General features: G+C 43.2%; 1 protein-coding gene across 3 annotated transcripts in view; it reads left to right on the forward strand.

Moving 5' to 3' along the window:
• The first annotated feature begins 224 nt into the window (after positions 1-224).
• The window catches only part of TNKS1BP1 (tankyrase 1 binding protein 1), a 158,984-nt gene continuing 137,590 nt past the window's right edge, over positions 225-21,618 (forward strand). For 2 of the 3 annotated variants that reach the window (XR_011318440.1, XM_069752616.1), the window contains exon 1: positions 3,698-4,092. Coding sequence is in view for 1 of the 3 variants with exons in the window: in XM_069752616.1 (XP_069608717.1) it covers positions 3,915-4,092 (178 nt within the window). In the remaining 2 variants the exon portion in view is untranslated. Of the gene's footprint in view, positions 381-3,697; positions 4,093-21,618 lie in introns of those variants that run through there. The other variant, XM_069752618.1, reaches the window with a different exon arrangement.

A 21,618-nucleotide genomic window follows, 5' to 3' on the forward strand; every position in this document is an offset into this window, starting at 1 on the left:
ATTTCTGTCCAGTAAAGTACACGACTGAGTTTGGCCACAGAGCCGCCCGTGCGAGCCCAGCCTCAGGGTCTGTCCATGGAGTTCCAGGCTTGCTCAGTACAGTGCAGTCCAACCACATTTTTTTGTTCCCTCTATCTGAGGCACTGCCTTTTTTGTCCATAATATTTCGTTTTCTGCATTGCAAGCGGTGGCAGGGATCATCACTGATTATGCAAGAGCTGGACATATATTCATGAGTGGGCCTGAATATGTAAGAGCTGGGGCTGGGCTACCTCTGAGTAAGTGCAGAGGAATGCCTCCCTGACTTTCATTCTTGTGCTGTGTGTAGCTTGTAAAAACAGTTGCAGACTCACAAGTCCGAAGGAAAGACACAGATGCAGGTACCATATGGAGAATAGGCGGCTTGTGCTGTGCATGGCTCTGTGGGACTGCATGTTGTCATGCATATGTGGATATGAAAAGTGACATGCCTCCACTCATGCTTGTGTGTGGAGGGTACGGCTATGTACAGTGTATTGTTGCTTTAAGTTTCTATTGTTTGTCAGCTTGATACATTGTATGATAAGAACCATTAGACTGAAGAATGGTATGACACCATGTTTCAGACTGATACATAGTGATATGTGGTGTGATACAGTGCTTCAGACTGATAAACGGTGCTATACAGTGTTTCAGACTGATAAAAGGTACGATAAAGTGTTTCTGACTGATGTAATATAGTGTTTCAAACTAATGCAGTGTATTATATATTGTTTCAGACTGATACATGGTGTGATACGGTGCTAAAGACTGACACTTGGTGTGATATGGTATTTCAGACTGATACATGGTACGTGATATAGTGTTTCAGTCTGATTCATGGTATGATATGGTCTTTTAGACTGATGCATGGTTTGGTTCGGTGTTTCAGACTGACACATGATATGATGCAGTGTTTCAGACTGATGCATTCTATGATACTGTGTTGTAGACTAATGCATAACATGATACAGTGTTTCAAACTGACACATGATATGATATGGTGTTTCAGACTGATAATGTTATGTGATATGATGATTCAGACTGATGCATCGTATAGCACAGTGTTTCAGATTGATGCATTGTGTGATACGGTGTTTCAGACTTATGCATGGTATGATACAGTGTTTCAGACTAATGCACAGTATGATATTGTGTTTCAGACTGATACATTGTATGATATGGTTATTGTGACTGATACATGGTGTAGCACAGTGTTTCAGACTGATGCATTGTGTGATACGGTGTTTCAGACTGATGCATTTTGTGATACGGCGTTTCAGACACATACATTGTGTGATACAGTGTTTCAGACTAATGCACGGTATGATATGGTGATTCCGACTGATACATTGTATAATATGGTGATTCAGACTGATACATGGTGTAGTACAGTGTTTCAGACTAATGCATTGTGTGATACAGTGTTTCAGACTAATGCACGGTATGATATGTGATTCCGACTGATACATTGTATGATAAGGTGATTCAGACTGATACATGGTGTAGTACAGTGTTTCAGACTAATACATTGTGTGATACGGTGTTTGAGACTAATGCATGGTATGATATGGTGATTCCGACTGATACATTGTATGATATGGTGATTCAGACTGATACATGGTGTAGTACAGTGTTTCAGACTAATGCATTGTGTGATACGGTGTTTGAGACTAATGCGCGGTATGATATGGTGATTCAGACTGATACATTGCATGATATGGTGATTCCGACTAATACATGGTGTAGCACAGTGTTTCAGACTGACGCATTGTGTGATACGGCGTTTCAGACGCATGCATTGTGTGATACAGTGTTTCAGACTAATGCACCATATGATATGGTGATTCCGACTGATACATTGTATGATATGGTGATTCAGACTGATACATGGTGTAGTACAGTGTTTCAGACTAATGCATTGTGTGATATGGTGTTTGAGACTGGTGCATTGTATGAAATAGCATAGCTTAGGGGGAGAGACGGGCACCTCATGTGCCAGAAGGGGACAGCAATAAGCCAAAATATTAGGATATATGTCTCAGACAGCACCCTTAATCTTTAACTCTGAATGGAGTGTATACAGGTCGTGTGGGTGAGAACCCGGGTGTGTCTGGGAGCCTGTCACAGTTTCTGCTTGGCATTTAATACTTATTGCTCAATTCTTGGCTCTTCCTCCTATTTCCCTTGAGGATTCCTTTGTACTTTGGAACATTTTATCAGGCACAGATCATGACACAGGGAGACAAGGCCGGCCCTGAACACTCACACATGGAGCCATGCCAGACTTACTGCTCAAACATTTATACAATTAAAACCACAAGCCCCACACATGACCGTGTGTCCATACTAATTGGGTACAACTAAAGGGTTAATTGGGCAAATCATGAGTCTGTGTACAGGGGAAGGGTCTGTTCCCCTGGTGAGCATACCATGTCCTGTCCCTTTAATTGCAGAGATCTGATCACTACTGAGAAACAGATTTTTTCCAGATGTTTGCTTTTCCTCTTTTGCCTGAGATATCATGTAATCCTTGCAGTCATTTATGTTTTGCTGTACACATTTTAAAGGGATGGGATCTATTAAAAGACCATTTCCCATGGCATTAAAAAGTTCTATAGCTCAGTGTGGGAAATCTCAAGGCAATGACTGGGTTGGTCATTCGTCTTACCGAGAGACCTGAATGACAAATCTTCCTAGTGGGGTTGGGTGTGCCATTGACGTTCATACCAGACTTCAGACTGACAATGATGAGGGCTTGAATGACAGCCATATTGGTCATCACACCACTAACCGAGAGACAAATATAGCTAAGATTCAGGTATATAATAGAAAGAACGCAGCAAGGCAAGAATTTAGATTTATGGGAATTTTTTGGCTGTACTGAGGCCACATGCTCATAGTCATGTCCAAGAAGTTGCCCAGCGGCACATGTAGTCATTGTAGATCTGTATTATTGAGCCCTAGGCACTTTGTGCTCCGTAGAGTAGCAAGGCACTTCCATACGTCTTAAAGTCCGTACTTTGGTAATTGTGATGCAAAACAGGTTTTTAGAACTGTGTGACTTATGCTTGTATAAGGCTGAGTATCTGATGCCAAAGGACACAAAAATCATGACTGCCTTCTCTGCCCATAATGTCATAAACAAGAAGAGACAAACAGAATTGATTTCTGTATTGTTGTACAAAATATAAATGAAAGGAGGAATCACCCCATAACATTCCGATAATGAAGCAGATTCAAAATGTTTTTACAGTGAAGTTTAGAATATGAAATCAGTGATTGATTTAATTTCGTGGCATCTGCCCGGTTATGCAATAGGTTGTTCCCGCATCGTTGGTCAGGTGTGTTTCCCTCATGGTCGGTCAGGTGTGTTTCCCTTGACATCGGTCAGGTGTGTTTCCCTTGTAATATCAAAAAATACAAGGCCTAGATAGCTGGCACTTCCAATTTAATTCATCCTACAATTAAATGTGGAAGTAAACACCAAATTGAAATAATATGTTTCCCTTGTAGTCGGTCAGGTTCGTTACCCTCGTCGTTGGTCAGGTGTGTTTCCCTCGGCGGCGGCCAGGTGCGTTTTCCTCGTCGTCGGCCAGGTGCGTTTCCCTCATCGTCGGCCAGGTGCGTTTCCCTCGCCGTCGGTCAGGTGTGTTCCCCTCGTCGTCTGTCAGGTGTATTTCCCTCGTCGTTGGCCAGGTGTGTTTCCTTCGTAGTCGGTCAGGTGTGTTTTCCTTATCTTCAGTTGTTTTTCCCTCATTGTCAGTCAGGTGTGCTTCCCTCATCGTCCGCCCGGAGTGTTTCCCTCGTCGTCGGTCAGGTGTGTTAGCCTTGTCGCCGGTCAGTTATGTTTTCCCTCGTCGTCGTTCAGGTGTGTTTCCCTCATCGTTGGTCACATGTGTTTCCCTCGTCATCGGTCCCGTGTGTTTCCCTCGTCGTCAGTCAGTGTCTCTGAGAAAGAGAGCAATCTATGGAAGTGCATGTTTGCACAGGGATCACCCACACCCAGGATCTGTCTGCAACTTGGAAGCTTGCTCAAGCCCGTACTGCAGTCTGGATTATTTGTTCACAGAGGTGAATATACTGCAAAGTTATTTCTATTACGTGTCTATATACACGGTCGCGGCCTCTGTCATGGAAATCCAAGTCGCTGATTGGTTGTGGCAAAACGCCCACGACCATTGCCACAACCAATCAGCGACGGCCATAGTGTGGCAGCGAAATGGCCGCTGCTTTACTGCCCTGCAGTCAGCGCTGAGCGCTCACACAGGGTTAATGCCAGAGTTAATGGACCGCAGTGTAACGCACTCCGTTAACACTGCTATTAACCCTGTGTGACCAACTTTTTACTATTGATGCTGCGTATGCATAGTTATGTATAGTTATATACTCATCCTCTGGTGGCCCCACGGATCGAAGAGGTTACCGATGCTCCTCGCGACACTCCGGTGACCGCTCCATGCAACGATGTAATGTTACAAATAATAATAATAATAAAAAAAATAATGTTATTCTCACCCTCCGACGTCGAGCGCTGTCCTCGGCAGTCAAAGCGTCAGGTTCCGGTGCCAAGGATGCTATGCGAGAAGGACCTGTCAGGACGTAACGGTCACATCACAGGTCCTGCGCTCATACCAACCCTGGGAGCGGAAGCTGCCGTGTGCACCGCACACAGGCGCCAGAACTTCAAGGGGTCTTCGGAAGGTGAGTATATGTTTATTTTTTATTTTAAGTCTTTTTAAACCACGCATATAGTGCCCACATTGCTATATACTACGTGGGCTGTGTTCTTTACAGTTTAAGTACATATATTAGGGTAATAATCTGAAGAAAATCATATTGTAACCCCACAAAAAATATATATACAGTGGGGCAAAAAAGTATTTAGTCAGTCAGCAATAGTGCAAGTTCCACCACTTAAAAAGATGAGAGGCGTCTGTAATTTACATCATAGGTAGACCTCAACTATGGGAGACAAACTGAGAAAAAAAAATCCAGAAAATCACATTGTCTATTTTTTTAACATTTTATTTGCATATTATGGTGGAAAATAAGTATTTGGTCAGAAACAAACAATCAAGATTTCTGGCTCTCGCAGACCTGTAACTTCTTCTTTAAGAGTCTCCTCTTTCCTCCACTCATTACCTGTAGTAATGGCACCTGTTTAAACTTATTATCAGTATAAAAAGACACCTGTGCACACCCTCAAACAGTCTGACTCCAAACTCCACTATGGTGAAGACCAAAGAGCTGTCAAAGGACACCAGAAACAAAATTGTAGCCCTGCACCAGGCTGGGAAGACTGAATCTGCAATAGCCAACTAGCTTGGAGTGAAGAAATCAACAGTGGGAGCAATAATTAGAAAATGGAAGACATACAAGACCACTGATAATCTCCCTCGATCTGGGGCTCCACGCAAAATCCCACCCCGTGGGGTCAGAATGATCACAAGAACGGTGATCAAAAATCCCAGAACCACGCGGGGGGACCTAGTGAATGAACTGCAGAGAGCTGGGACCAATGTAACAAGGCCTACCATAAGTAACACACTACGCCACCATGGACTCAGATCCTGCAGTGCCAGACGTGTCCCACTGCTTAAGCCAGTACATGTCCGGGCCCGTCTGAAGTTTGCTAGAGAGCATTTGGATGATCCAGAGGAGTTTTGGGAGAATGTCCTATGGTCTGATGAAACCAAACTGGAACTGTTTGGTAGAAACACAACTTGTCGTGTTTGGAGGAAAAAGAATACTGAGTTGCATCCATCAAACACCATACCTACTGTAAAGCATGGTGGTGGAAACATCATGCTTTGGGGCTGTTTCTCTGCAAAGGGGCCAGGACGACTGATCCGGGTACATGAAAGAATGAATGGGGCCATGTATCGTGAGATTTTGAGTGCAAACCTCCTTCCATCAGCAAGGGCATTGAAGATGAAACGTGGCTGGGTCTTTCAACATGACAATGATCCAAAGCATACCGCCAGGGCAACAAAGGAGTGGCTTCGTAAGAAGCATTTCAAGGTCCTGGAGTGGCCTAGCCAGTCTCCAGATCTCAACCCTATAGAAAACCTTTGGAGGGAGTTGAAAGTCCGTGTTGCCAAGCGAAAAGCCAAAAACATCACTGCTCTAGAGGAGATCTGCATGGAGGAATGGGCCAACATACCAACAACAGTGTGTGGCAACCTTGTGAAGACTTACAGAAAACGTTTGACCTCTGTCATTGCCAACAAAGGATATATTACAAAGTATTGAGATGAAATTTTGTTTCTGACCAAATACTTATTTTCCACCATAATATGCAAATAAAATGTTAAAAAAACAGACAATGTGATTTTCTGGATTTTTTTTCTCAGTTTGTCTCCCATAGTTGAGGTCTACCTATGTTGTAAATTACAGACGCCTCTCATCTTTTTAAGTGGTGGAACTTGCACTATTGCTGACTGACTAAATACTTTTTTGCCCCACTGTATATATTTTATTAAATATAGTTAAAATGCCACCAACCTGTGGCTACACCACACAAAACAAAACAAAATACACCGTGAAAAAACTAGTACTGGAGGCCCAAAGTACTAATGATTCCCAATAGAGGGAAAAAAAGAAGTTCTGAGACCATTTTTTTTCTTTGCACTGTGTTTTGCCTTTTTTTTCCCCTAGACATTTGGGTGGTTCAGGACACAGGTGTGGACATGGACATTCAGGGTCTGTGCTCTTCAGTGGATAATCTCGTTATAAATGTACAAAAGATTCAAGATTTGGTGGTTCAGAATCCTATGTTAGAACCAAGAATTCCTATTCCTGATTTGTTTTATGGTGATAGAGCCAAGTTTGTGAATTTCAAAAATAATTGCAAACTGTTTCTGGCCTTGAAACCTCGCTCCTCTGGTGACCCAGTTCAACAAGTTAGAATTATTATTTCTTTTTTGCGTGGCGACCCTCAGGACTGGGCATTTTCCCTTGTGCCAGGAGATCCTGCATTAAGTGATATTGATGCGTTTTTCCTGGCGCTCGGATTGCTGTACGATGAACCTAATTCGGTGGATCAGGCAGAGAAAAATTTACTGGCTCTGTGTCAGGGTCAGGATGAGATTGAAATTTACTGTCAGAAATTTAGAAGGTGGTCTGTGCTCACTCAATGGAATGAAGGTGCGCTCGCAGCTATTTTCAGAAGGGGTCTCTCTGAAGCCCTTAAGGATGTCATGGTGGGATTTCCTATGCCTGCTGGTCTAAATGAGTCTATGTCTTTGGCCATTCAGATCGGTCGACGTTTGCGTGAGCGTAAATCTGTGCACCATTTGGCGGTATTATCTGAGCATAAACCTGAGCCTATGCAGTGCGATAGGACTTTGACCAGAGTTGAACGGCAAGAACACAGACGTCGGAATGGGCTGTGTTTCTACTGTGGTGATTCCACTCATGCTATCTCTGATTGTCCTAAACGCACTAAGCGGTTCGCTAGGTCTGCCACCATTGGTACAGTACAGTCAAAATTTCTTTTGTCCGTTACTTTGATCTGCTCTTTGTCATCTTATTCTGTCATGGCATTTGTGGATTCAGGCGCTGCTCTGAATTTGATGGACTTGGAGTATGCCAGGCGTTGTGGGTTTTTCTTGGAGCCCTTGCAGTGTCCTATTCCATTAAGAGGAATTGATGCTACGCCTTTGGCCAAGAATAAGCCTCAGTACTGGACCCAGCTGACCATGTGCATGGCTCCTGCACATCAGGAGGATATTCGCTTTCTGGTGTTGCATAATCTGCATGATGTGGTCGTGTTGGGGTTGCCATGGCTACAGGTCCATAATCCAGTATTAGATTGGAAATCCATGTCTGTGTCCAGCTGGGGTTGTCAGGGGGTACATGGTGATGTCCCATTCCTGTCTATTTCATCATCCACCCCTTCTGAGGTCCCAGAGTTCTTGTCTGATTACCGGGATGTATTTGATGAGCCCAAGTCCGATGCCCTACCTCCGCATAGGGATTGTGATTGTGCTATCGATTTGGTTCCTGGTAGTAAATTTCCAAAAGGTCGACTGTTTAATTTATCTGTACCTGAGCACGCCGCTATGCGGAGTTACGTGAAGGAGTCCTTGGAGAAGGGGCATATTCGCCCGTCATCGTCGCCATTGGGAGCGGGGTTCTTTTTTGTGGCCAAGAAGGATTGTTCGATGAGACCTTGTATAGATTACCGCCTTCTAAATAAGATCACGGTCAAATTTCAGTACCCCTTGCCGCTGTTATCTGATTTGTTTGCTCGGATTAAGGGGGCTAGTTGGTTCACCAAGATAGATCTTCGTGGTGCATATAATCTTGTGCGTATTAAGCGAGGCGATGAATGGAAAACTGCATTTAATACGCCCGAGGGCCATTTTGAATACCTAGTTATGCCTTTCGGATTTGCCAATGCTCCATCAGTGTTTCAGTCCTTTATGCATGACATCTTCCGAGAGTACCTGGATAAATTCCTGATTGTTTACTTGGATGATATTTTGGTCTTCTCGGATGATTGGGAGTCTCACGTGAAGCAGGGTAGAACGGTGTTCCAGGTCCTGCGTGCTAATTCTTTGTTTGTGAAGGGATCAAAGTGTCTCTTTGGTGTTCAGAAGGTTTCATTTTTGGGGTTCATTTTTTCCCCTTCTACTATCGAGATGGATCCTGTTAAGGTCCAGGCCATCCATGATTGGACTCAGCCGACATGTCTGAAGAGTCTGCAAAAGTTCCTGGGCTTTGCTAATTTTTATCGTCGCTTCATCTGCAATTTTTCTAGTATTGCTAAACCATTGACCGATTTGACCAAGAAGGGTGCTGATGTGGTCAATTGGTCTTCTGCTGCTGTGGAAGCTTTTCAAGAGTTGAAGCGTCGTTTTTCTTCTGCCCCTGTGTTGTGTCAACCAGATGTTTCGCTTCCATTCCAGGTCGAGGTTGATGCTTCTGAGATTGGAGCAGGGGCTGTTTTGTCGCAGAGAAGTTCTGATTGCTCGGTGATGAAACCATGCGCCTTCTTTTCCAGGAAGTTTTCACCTGCTGAGCGAAATTATGATGTTGGCAATCGAGAGTTGCTGGCCATGAAGTGGGCATTCGAGGAGTGGCGTCATTGGCTTGAAGGAGCTAAGCATCGCGTGGTGGTCTTGACTGATCATAAGAACTTGACTTATCTCGAGTCTGCCAAACGGTTGAATCCTAGACAGGCTCGCTGGTCGCTGTTTTTCTCCCGTTTTGACTTTGTGGTTTCGTACCTTCCGGGCTCTGAAAATGTGAAGGCGGATGCCCTGTCTAGGAGTTTTGTGCCCGACTCTCCGGGTTTATCTGAGCCGGCGGGTATTCTCAAAGAGGGAGTAATTGTGTCTGCCATCTCCCCTGATTTGCGGCGGGTGCTGCAAAAATTTCAGGCTAATAAACCTGATCGTTGCCCAGCGGAGAAACTGTTTGTCCCTGATAGGTGGACGAATAGAGTTATCTCTGAGGTTCATTGTTCGGTGTTGGCTGGTCATCCTGGAATCTTTGGTACCAGAGAGTTAGTGGCTAGATCCTTTTGGTGGCCATCTCTGTCACGGGATGTGCGTTCTTTTGTGCAGTCCTGTGGGATTTGTGCTCGGGCTAAGCCCTGCTGTTCTCGTGCCAGTGGGTTGCTTTTGCCCTTGCCGGTCCCGAAGAGGCCTTGGACACATATCTCTATGGATTTTATTTCAGATCTTCCCGTCTCTCAAAAAATGTCAGTCATTTGGGTGGTTTGTGATCGCTTTTCTAAGATGGTCCATTTGGTACCTTTGTCTAAATTACCTTCCTCCTCTGATTTGGTGCCATTGTTCTTCCAGCATGTGGTTCGTTTACATGGCATTCCGGAGAATATCGTTTCTGACAGAAGTTCCCAGTTTGTTTCGAGGTTTTGGCGAGCCTTTTGTGCTAGGATGGGCATTGACTTGTCTTTTTCCTCGGCTTTCCATCCTCAGACTAATGGCCAGACCGAACGAACCAATCAGACCTTGGAAACATATCTGAGATGCTTTGTTTCTGCTGATCAGGATGACTGGGTGTCCTTTTTGCCTTTGGCTGAGTTCGCCCTTAATAATCGGGCCAGCTCGGCTACCTTGGTTTCGCCGTTTTTCTGCAACACTGGGTTCCATCCTTGTTTCTCTTCAGGGCAGGTTGAGTCTTCGGACTGTCCTGGTGTGGATACTGTGGTGGACAGGTTGCAGCAGATCTGGACTCATGTAGTGGACAATTTGACCTTGTCCCAGGAGAAGACTCAACGTTTTGCTAATCGCAGACGCCGTGTGGGTCCCCGACTTCGTGTTGGGGATTTGGTTTGGTTGTCATCTCGTCATATTCCTATGAAGGTTTCCTCTCCTAAATTTAAGCCTCGTTTCATTGGTCCATATAGGATTTCTGAGGTTCTTAATCCTGTGTCTTTTCGTTTGACCCTTCCAGATTCTTTTTCCATCCATAACGTATTCCATAGGTCATTGTTGCGGAGATACGTGGCACCTATGGTTCCATCTGTTGATCCTCCTGCCCCGGTTTTGGTGGAGGGGGAGTTGGAGTATATTGTGGAGAAGATTTTGGATTCTCGTGTTTCGAGACGGAAACTCCAGTATCTGGTTAAGTGGAAGGGTTATGCTCAGGAAGATAATTCCTGGGTCTTTGCCTCTGATGTCCATGCTCCCGATCTTGTTTGTGCCTTTCATATGGCTCATCCTGGTCGTCCTGGGGGCTCTGGTGAGGGTTCGGTGACCCCTCCTCAAGGGGGGGTACTGTTGTGAATTCTGTGGCAGGGCTCCCTCCTGTGGTCACAAGTGGTACTTCGGCTGATTCTGTCTGTGAGCTTCCGTTGGTGGAGGAGAATGGTACTGCGGCTTCTGAGTTTCCTTCCTCAGGTGATGTGGTGAAGTCGTTAGGTGCTGCTCTATTTAACTCCACCTGGTGCTCTGATCCTGGCCTCCAGTCAATGTTCTAGTACTGAACTTGTTTCCTCCTGGATCGTTCCTGTGGCCTGCTGCTCTGCAAAGCTAAGTTTCGCTTGTGTTATTTTGTTTGCTGTTTTTTCTTTCCAGCTTGCTTATTTGGTTTTTTCTTGCTTGCTGGAAGCTCTGGGACGCAGAGGGTGTACCTCCGTGCCGTTAGTCGGTACGGAGGGTCTTTTTGCCCCCTTTGCGTGGTTGTTTGTAGGGTTTTGTGTTGACCACAAAGTTACCTTTCCTATCCTCGCTCTGTTCAGAAAGTCGGGCCTCACTTTGCTAAATCTATTTAATCTCTACGTTTGTCTTTTCATCTTAACTCACAGTCATTATATGTGGGGGGCTGCCTTTTCCTTTGGGGTATTTCTCTGAGGCAAGGTAGGCTTATTTTCTATCTTCAGGCTAGCTAGTTTCTCAGGCTGTGCCGAGTTGCATAGGGAGTGTTAGGTGCAATCCACGGCTGCCTCTAGTGTGGTTGGAGAGGATTAGGGATTGCGGTCAGCAGAGTTCCCACGTCTCAGAGCTCGTTCTATGTTTTTGGGTTATTGTCAGATCACTGTATGTGCTCTGACTTCTATGTCCATTGTGGTACTGAATTACCTAATCACAACAAGTACCTATGCTGGTTTCTACCTGTTTGCGGGGGTTGGCGAACCTAGGGGATGCGAGTTTGGCGCCCCCACTCCACGGTGACTGACCCTAGGGTCCCTAAATCAACCCTAGTGGTCCAATTGGGTCCCTCTGCCCACACAAAGATATACTAAAGGTACCCCTAATAATCTAGACATAGATCAAACCTATAAATAGGGAGTCCTATGCCCCACACCGTGCTATAAAAACAAATAGAGAACATGTCGATAGGCTTATTGACGGTAGTCAAATGCAATTTACACAGTCACTGATTATTGAACAGACTTATCTTTCTCATAGATTATTGCAATGACAATCCACCTAAAACCGCCAAAATATGGCTATGATCTAGTTTTGCACCTTATTCAGTTTTAACTGGTATATACAGTATTAATATCATTAAAATCATTCAACAGACTATATCGCATAAAATATAAAAAACATCACTCCAAGTGGCTATATACGATGTAGCTGGGCAATATACAATGTGACTGTGCAATATACTACGTGCTCTGTGCTATATACTACGTGGCTGTGTCGGTTCTGTTATATACTACGTCGACTGTGCAATATACTATGTGGCTCTGTTATATACTACGTGGCAGTGCAATATACTACGATATATGACGTGGCTATGTTATATACTACGTGGCTCTGCTATATAATACGTGGCTGACCAATATACTACGTGCCTGTGCAATACACTACGTAGCTGTGCAATACACTATGTGGCTATGTTATATACTACGTGGCTGTGCTATATACTAAGTAACTCTGCTATATACTACGTACGCTGTGTTACATACTACGTAGCTCTGTATATACTACGTTGGTTGTGTTATATACTACGTCACTGTGCAATATAGTACGTAGCCTGTGCTATATACTACCTACATATTCTAGAATACCCGATACGTTAGAATTGGGCCACCATCTAGTAAAGGATAAGAGGGGGTGAGATATCGCTGCAGCAGCAGCTTCGTCAGGGGAAGACTTCCATGCTCACATGGCTCCATCTTACAGCCTTTCTCCTCAGTTTGTAATGTGGTTTTGCCCACTCACATCCCATAGGCTATTGTAGCCCTCTGTAGATCTTTATTCCACCAGGAGTGACCATCCATCAGGTTGTATGTTTACCTTTCCCAGTGTTGCTGCACATTCCATTATTGGACTTTCCTTATCCTTTCCTCTTTCCAACTATGGTGTTTCATACTGTGGGAATTTATTTCCATACCTTTTAGGATAACACACCAGTGATCGGGGGTTGGGGTGCATCATTATATGTTTTCCCAATGCGGCACACTTGTGACAGCAATCATGTTGCATATGTGCTGTGTAAGGTGTATTGTATTCACTATACATGATTTTGTGATCACATTATTTTTGGGATGTTGCATGACTTGCCACTAATATTTGCTTGTACTTACTGACTAGACCCATATTATGGTGTACATGGGCCATTATTGAGCTTTTTATAAATATAACATTGATTATTTCATTTGTTTCACTCTATGCCTAATTAGCCTAGTTCTTTGGGGGGTGATGGTTTAGTGGTCATGTTGTATGCATTTTACATGTTTTTAAATGTTGTTTTGTCTTGAGGAGCAATAAAGGTTTTTTCTTATATTTTACTATGTGGATGTGCACACTATTATTATTATTAGTCTAGTCTTTTTTCTCATCTTTCGCACATATCCAATACAGACTAGGTGATGCACCCAATTTTTGCTATTTATATGATGATATATTTGTGATAGCAGTGCACCCCTTATTCCTCTTGTAAGGAACGGTATGAGGAGGTGGTGGAGCCATGGCCATTTCAGCAGGAGAAGCACGCATATCTTCATGGCACTTGCAATGCAAAAAAAATTCTATTAACCTGCAGACATTGGGCACTGCAGCGTATCACTGCAGAGGCGGCTGTCAGTCAGCGCTGGGGTGTGGTTGCATCTGCCGCTCGCTATGTGTTGAGCAGTTACCGCAGACGCGTCATTTATGACTGAAAGCTGGAGGCTGCCGGGAGGAATAAAGTTCATTTCCTTTCAGTACCCAGGCTTTCAGTGCAGCAGCCACACCGCTTTAGAACGCTATTAACCCGTATCTGCAGATTAATAGCACTTTGTGACATGACAGTTTTCATTTCTCTGAAGCATCACAGTATTTCAGAGAGACATATACCTGGCTGTAGTCATGTAGCCATGCTCTGATTCATGCTGACCCACCTTTGGACAGCATGAATCAGCTGGCAAGTTCCCTTTACAAATAACAAATTCAGCCATACTGGTCTTCGTCCACTACACTGCTGCCTTTCTGCTTCTGTTCTGATTTCTTCTGATAGTCTGCAGTTGTGACGTCAAGACTATGCTGCACACAGGGGAGGATATATTATTGATGCAGCCACACAGGGGTCCAAGAGGTAATGGGAGCCCACTACCACCTACAAATCAGAAAATAACTTCTCTCAGTCATAGATAGAATTATTGTACCGCAACGGGCCCATATAGTGTTCTAGCACAAGGGCCCTTTATTATCTGTTTCCGCCACTGGCTGCACAAGGCCACTGCAGCCAATCACTTGCTTCACAGCTCGTACAGTATACATAGTGTTTGTTATTTTTATCAGTTGCACACTTAGGTGCTTTCACACTACATTCAGGCATCCATTCAGTGGCTTACGTCCAAAAACGGGATTTGGACGAATGCGAAGACGGGGTGATCGACTATAATGGTGCCATCAGAGCGAATGTGCACTCTGTCGTACATCATTTTCGAGCATGTACGGCTACTGGACACGGACACTAAGACACGGTCTACTACGTCTGAGTGTCCGCCTTCAGTACGACAGAGAGCGCGTTTACTCTGTCGGCGCCATTATATGCTATGGCCCCGTCCGCACATATGCCCAAATCCCGTTTTGCGGTGTGATTAGGTCATAAGCCCTGATGGGACCAACTAACAGGTGCCAGAACGCAATGTGAAAGCATCCTTATGGAAAAAAAAATATCCTGGACATACAAACCCTCTAATTCCCATAGACTAGGATGGAGAGAACGGTGTAAATATCTGTCCCAACGATTCTCAGGCTTACTGCTTACCGCAGGGGATCGTTTCAAGCTTGTGTACGGACAGGTGAACTATTCTATAAATGTTGCAAAGTTTTAGAATTTGACCCAGTTATAGCTACTGCTTTACACCTGGCAGTAGGAAATATGCTAATTATAACCAATAGTAACCTGTTAAATTTTCCGCCACTCTAGCTGTCCCCATCATTTTTAAAATAATTGTCCTGTAGTAATATATCAGCTATATGTCCATACACGCTGCAGTCAGTCACTGGCCTCAATGGTCTCTTGATGCACAACCAAGCATGAGCGCAGTGATTGGCTGCTGCAGTCACAAGTATCATTGGGGCATGACATTATTATGGATGCCATGTCATCATCATCAGGACAAAGCACTAAAGCAGCAGGGAGTGAGGGAATGGATGGTAATAGTATGGGTGTAATATACCTTCCTAAGGGGGCCCAAGAGGACGCAGAAGCTCTCTCAACACTACATGGAGTCAAGTATTAAAAATGTGTTGCATAATAATTGGAAGTCCTTTTTGTATTTTTTATTCGGACCTAAGAACCAGAGGATCCTACATGCCACCAGGGCTGTAGGAGTCAAGGAGAAGGCAAGGTCATCATAAAATGGTTTTGTAGCAGACAACATACATAAAAAGTAACTTTTAGGGTTTATTTGTAATAAAACTAGTGATTATTGATGACATGCTCAGTTGTGCCAAAGGAGTAGAGACTATTGACAATACCATGATTGTATATATGTTCCAAGCAACACTGGCCAACATTTGTAGAGGGGCAGGAAGTGTATATGTGGGTATTGTGCATGTGGATACCTAAGCAAATATACTCCACCTATAACAATGACTATAACGACAGACCAATAGTGCCAGTCATGGTGGCAGTTTTTTCTGTAAAATCAGTTACATACATTCCTTTTTTAGAAGCTTTGTTGAATGGTTACCCTCTACAGCACTCCTGATGCTGTATCTTATAGATAGTTGCTTATGCCCTACAAGAAAATCGTAAGAAAGTAAAATGTTCATTCAAAGCTCAAGGGAATTTAGAGTCTTTGCGGGAAAGGTTCCTAAAAAAAAGTCTTCGGGGGCCCACCAAGGTGATCATAGTTGGTCATATTGGCTTTTATTGTACCCTATAGCTATTTTTTAAGTTTATAGAGTTGGGTAAAATGGATTGTGGTATGTGGCCTCTGGATGGCAGTGAGAGAACCACCTCTCACCTGACAGCATTTTTGTCTCTTTTGATTATCTCATCTGGCTTGGCACAAGTCATCTTAATGGCGACATGTCGCACTGAGCTCGCTAATAGCTAATAAAAAAATAGAGCCTTTGATGCCATCAGGTTAGAGGCAGTTCTCTGTTTTCCATCTAGAGGCCAAAGTTCACTATTGTGGTCAAATCGATTGGTATCAACTCTACTTTTCATGTTTGTCCATAGTATGGGTGAATTTTAACATCATAACTACACAACACCCAAGCAATCTGGTGACTTTTGTCAATATAAAACATTTTGGATCTGCCTGGGCCAAAGACTAAAAAGGGACATAATAGGGTAGCTTTGTCCCTTGTTTTTCAATGAGCTTTTTTTTTGCAAATGAGGCTATGGGCAGTCAAGGGAATAAAACAAACAGTACTGACTGTTCCCAGCACTATGATCCAAAGAAGAGGACTTTGGCATCGGGGAAATCATATTTACAAATGTAGTCAAGAGAAAACTACTCGTCGGCGCCTGACTTTGTTGGAAGGTGCCCAATGCTTACCTGCTATTGCATCTCCTTCTCATATAGTGTACGGTCATTCAGTGTATAACAAAATACACAGTGGCTAATAATATAATCTGTGTAGAGCCAATATAAGCCATACAGAGCCAAACAGCATTTCTATACACTTGCTATACCATGCTGCCGACACAAAACACGGCAAAAGTAATAAATTGTACAGTACCATATAGTGCCTAAGTAAATACAAGATAGTTGGCTTGTAGTATATGCCTACCTCTATTCAACACTGTGCTGTGACCCAGTTCTAGATAATTATGCTAGAAGAATATCTTTTTATATACATTTTACTGTGAAAAGGTTTTAGGCAAGTGTGGAAAAAATCTAGAAAGTTGTAGTAGTTTTACTTATATCAATTAACAAAATGCAAAGTGTAAGATCAAAAGAGAAATCTAAATCACATTAATTTTGGTGAGACAGACCATTTTTTTTCAAAACACAGCACAGATCTGTTAATGTGGGTTTGTACAAATCCTTATATCTCTCCATGGAATCCCACACAGACTCGATGAGGTTGAGATGATGACTATGTGAGTCCATATGATCACTTCCAGGGCTCCTTGTTCTTCTTTATGCTGAACATGGTTGTTAATGACATTGGCTGTATGTTAAGGGTCGTTGTCCTGCTGCTCCATGATGGTATTGAATGATGGATCAGTATCTGCCTGTATTTCTCAGTATTGAGGGACACCATTAATCTTGACTAAATCCATAACTTCCATTTGGTGAGATGTAGCCCAAAACTTGCAAGGAACCTCAGCCATGCATCATGGCTACCTGCAGACACTCATTATTGAAACACCCTCCAGCCCTTTCACATTTTGGCTCATTGGTCAAAAGCTCCTATAAAAAATTTTCTGCACCCCAGTTCTAATGTTTTTGTGCATAGTTAAGTAATTTGCTCTTGTTTGCAAAGATGTTGTTTTTTGGCCTCAGTTCTTCCATGAAAACCACTTATGGCCAGATGTCTCCAAACAATAGTTGGGTGTATCTGGGTCCCACTGGTTGCTTCCAGTTCTGAGTTGATGCCACTACTTGACATCTTCCGATTTCGAAGATAGGCGTGACGTGTATTTCACTTGCTGCACTAAGTTTTCCTTTGCCTACTATCATGTCCACGGTCCTCATCGTTGACCATTTCTTGATGTCCTTATCCATTATGCAATATCATCAGGGAGGCATCTGACTCACTGTATGTTTGAGGTCATTGTCTTTGTGCAGAATAAATTTGGAGCTGATGTCATTAAGAATTATCTTTAGTGTAAAGAAGAATAGGGAGTCCTGGAAGTGACGATGTGGTCCTGATAGAGTCCTGATGTTAACACCATTGAGTCTGTCTAGGATTACATAAAGAGCACAGAAGGATTTGTACAAATCTACATCCACATAAGATGTGCGGTTAGTTCGCCAAGATGTTTGGAACAATCTCCCTGCTGAGTTCTTTCAGAAACTGTGTGCAAGTGTATCTAGAAGAATTGACACTTTGATGTAATTTTGAAGGCGGGTGCACTGGGATAAGATGAATTTGGTGCATATTTCAACTAAACTGGAGTAATATATTTCAGTCAGTGACTTGAGTAAATTTCTGTCATAATTTGCCCTACTTTTGTGGTGCAAAACATGATGAATTTGCTATTCCTGTGCTATTCCTCCCGACAAATATTCACCCACTCTTAAAAAGGTGATTAGCCAGAATGGGTTAATCATTGTTGCAAAACTTTTACACAACTATAAGTGGCATGAATATTTTGTGATATTGCAGACTGTTTTACACCACCAAAAGTTTGTAAAAAACTGTTTTATGAATTGGGGCCAAAGTCTTACTGATATAGGTGTGGGACTTTCTTAGTATTTTGCATCTTTCTTTTGTAAGGCTTCATGCAGACATCCGTGAAACTCGGTCTGAGCCTGGGCCACGATGTAGACTGTTCATGGATCTCCTTGACAGCTTCATATATTCAGGTTGGGAGACCCACAGACTGTCCATGTATTGCAGTTTGTGCTTGGACCGACTTTCATGAATGTCTGCATGAACCCCAACAAATAATGTGTGAGCAAGAGATTTTAATCAACAGGTGTGTTAACTTTTTGACTGCAAACGAAGATATTGGAAATTGAGGTGATCTGATAAATAATTTGCAACAGACTGAGATTTACAGACCGGCCACAGGTCTCCTGACCCAAATTTGACAGCCTCAAATACATATATGACACAGTCAGTCCATGCACCACAGTGCCAGCTGACTTCACACTATCAACAATGAAAAATAGGCTAAATGGGGACTGCTGTTAACGAGAGATTGTCACTATAATGTCCCTTTGTCCCAGAAGAGTTCTCCTTTAAGTTGTCATTTAATGGTTAAGACTGAATATCTTTAGACAGAAGATTTACCAGACATGTTTCAAACAAGCTCCAGGGTGGCGGAGCAAGCAAATCCCACCCCGCACACAGAGACTCATATTATACCATGAGAATATTACGCTGTAATTATTGTTTGTGAAACATTCTTTATGCAATAAGATCCAACCCGTATGTTAATGCAACCGGATCATCAAGTTATGTTTTCTCACTGACAAGGCAAATGAAAGTGTACTGACTTGCAAGACCTCAGGCATTGCATGATATTGCAATTGTGTCATGTATGTTTTATGTGAGTCTGAGAGTACAGCTTTCCTGTCGTTCATTAAAGCATGCTGAATTGATCTGAAGTGGTAAAGGGGTATGCCCATCTCCAAGATCCTATCCCAATATGTAGTAGGTGTAATAATAATAATAATATTAGCAAATTCCTCCAATTAGATATGTTGTATACAGTGGGGGAAATAAGTACAATATAAGTAACTTACAAAATCAGCAAGGGATCAAATACTTATTTCCCCAACCGTAGTTTCTTCTGATTCGCCGTGTCTCTTTCCTCATGTGCATGCATTGCAGACCCTTAGGGTATGCGCACACGCTACGGATTACTCTGCGGATTTTTCCCAACTGATTTTGGTAAATCCGCAGGTAAACCGCACTGTGGATTTTGTGCAGATTCCACCTGCGGTTTTACACCTGTGGATTCCTATTATGGAGCAGGTGTAAACCGCTGCGGAATCCGCACAAAGAATTGACATGCTGCGGAATAAACAATGCTACGTTTCCACGCGTTTTTTTCCGCAGCATGTGCACTGCGGATTTTGTTTTCTATAGGTTTACATGGTACTGGAAACTTAGGGAAAACTGCTGCGAACATGCACATACCCTTAGGTATCCATGGTTACGACCACTGATGTAGTGAGAGTTAGTAAGCTAGATGCTAGTGGTCGTAACCACTAAGGTCCTGCATTGCCTGCACATGAGGAAAGAAACATAGCGAATCAGAAAAACTCTACTATATTTCTAATTAGGCGTACTTGCTAATATTCTTATTATTACACATACTAAATATTAGGATAGGTTCTTGGAGATAGGAATACCCCTTTAAGTAATGACTGTGCAATAGGCAATGGTTGTTTGGAACTAGAAAAAAAAAGGATCTTGCTTTTCTCTGAAGTAGCTCCACCTCTGTTTATGGCTGTGCTTGGTATTGCAGCTTATTCCCATTCAATTTAACAGAATTAAGATGAATAAAACATAATTGTGCAGATTCTGAAAAAAAAAACCCTCATACTCAATATCCAGGGCCACACTTGGTATGGAAAAAAATGCATAATTAATAGGGTTGATCGAATAGTTTCTGATAACTGCTTATCCGAATAGCTACTTCGCTTATCGCATAGCTGCATCGGGAACCCGGATAATCAGCTGTTCGGCGCCGCAGTTGCATGCGTCACGGCTGTGTGACAGTCACAACACATGCATGGAGAGCTTAACAAACAGGCTGTGGCACAGCCGTGACACATGCAGCTGCGGCGCCGAACAGCTGATCGGCAGGAGCGCTCCAGGTATCCAGGTTACTGAGGCAGCTATTCGGGAAGGGATGTAGCTATTCGGATAAGCACTTATCCAAAGCTATTCGATCATCCCTAATTCGCTTATCCGTTGCGGAGATATTAGCAATCAAAGTGCTTGTCACCTAATGAGTTAACTTTAGTGAAATCCAGGTGGGTGTTATCAGACAGCAACTCAGACAGGGAGAAGTGATAGCACCCACTTGGATGTGACTAAAGTTAACTCATTAGTGTCAAATACTTTGTAAATATCTCTGCACCGAATCGGAGAAATTCATAAAAAATGAAACTGTTTTACTCTATTCTGCAGCCTCTATTACATCGTGTGTGCAGCTCAACATGAAAAATTTGGAGAAAGGTCTTCTTTTTTAAGGCCTTTAGTGAATGAAATATGACAACTAACGATCATGTTAGCCAACTGATGACATTCTGTCATTCAGGGGCGGAGATATCATTGGTGCAACCTGTGCAGCCGCACAGGGGCCCAAAAGGTAAGGGGGTCCATTTCTACCTCCAAAGCAGGTGCAATTTTGCATTTTAAGGAGCTCTTGGGCTGGAAAGGGCCCCTACATTGTTTTTGCACAGGGGCCCTCTTCGGTCTGTGTCCGCCAGTGCTGTCATTGCCCGGTGAGGAATCTAACAAGATTGACTTTACCATCCAATTGTCAAACAAAAGATCTTTAATTCTTAAAAAATATTTTTTCATTTACAAAGATCTGTCCTTGAGAGAATGTCCTAAAAAAGATTGCTTGTTCTATGACTATTGTCAGTAAAAAGGTATGGCCAGGATGAGCAGCTATTATGGCCAGTTTGGACTGCTGTGTAATGTTCGATCACCAGATGATGGTTCACTCAATCAGCAAGCTACTTTTTTTCTGAACGTGAACAAGACGCAGAAGTGTTTATCATCTGATCCCGGGTTAGCCCAATTTCAGTCTAATTTGTATGGAAGTCTTAATGTGTATAGCTACCTTACAGCCCTAGGCATAACCAACCCGAGTTCTATAGAGATGGCATGTATGTATCACAGAACATGACTAAATTGGTGCCTAGGAGCCCTTGGAGTAACAGGGCGCAGCCTTGGTTGGTGGTATTGTGGCCTGATCATGGGCAATCTGGTACCAGCCCGAGAAATTTCACCCCCCATCCCATTACCATCATGGTGACTTAGGCCCTTCACTGCAGACTGTCATTTTTCTGTACCTAAATTTTTTCCTCTTAGT

This window comes from Ranitomeya imitator, chromosome 2 (genome assembly GCF_032444005.1).
Source record: "Ranitomeya imitator isolate aRanImi1 chromosome 2, aRanImi1.pri, whole genome shotgun sequence".
NCBI classification, from domain to species: Eukaryota; Metazoa; Chordata; class Amphibia; order Anura; family Dendrobatidae; genus Ranitomeya; species Ranitomeya imitator.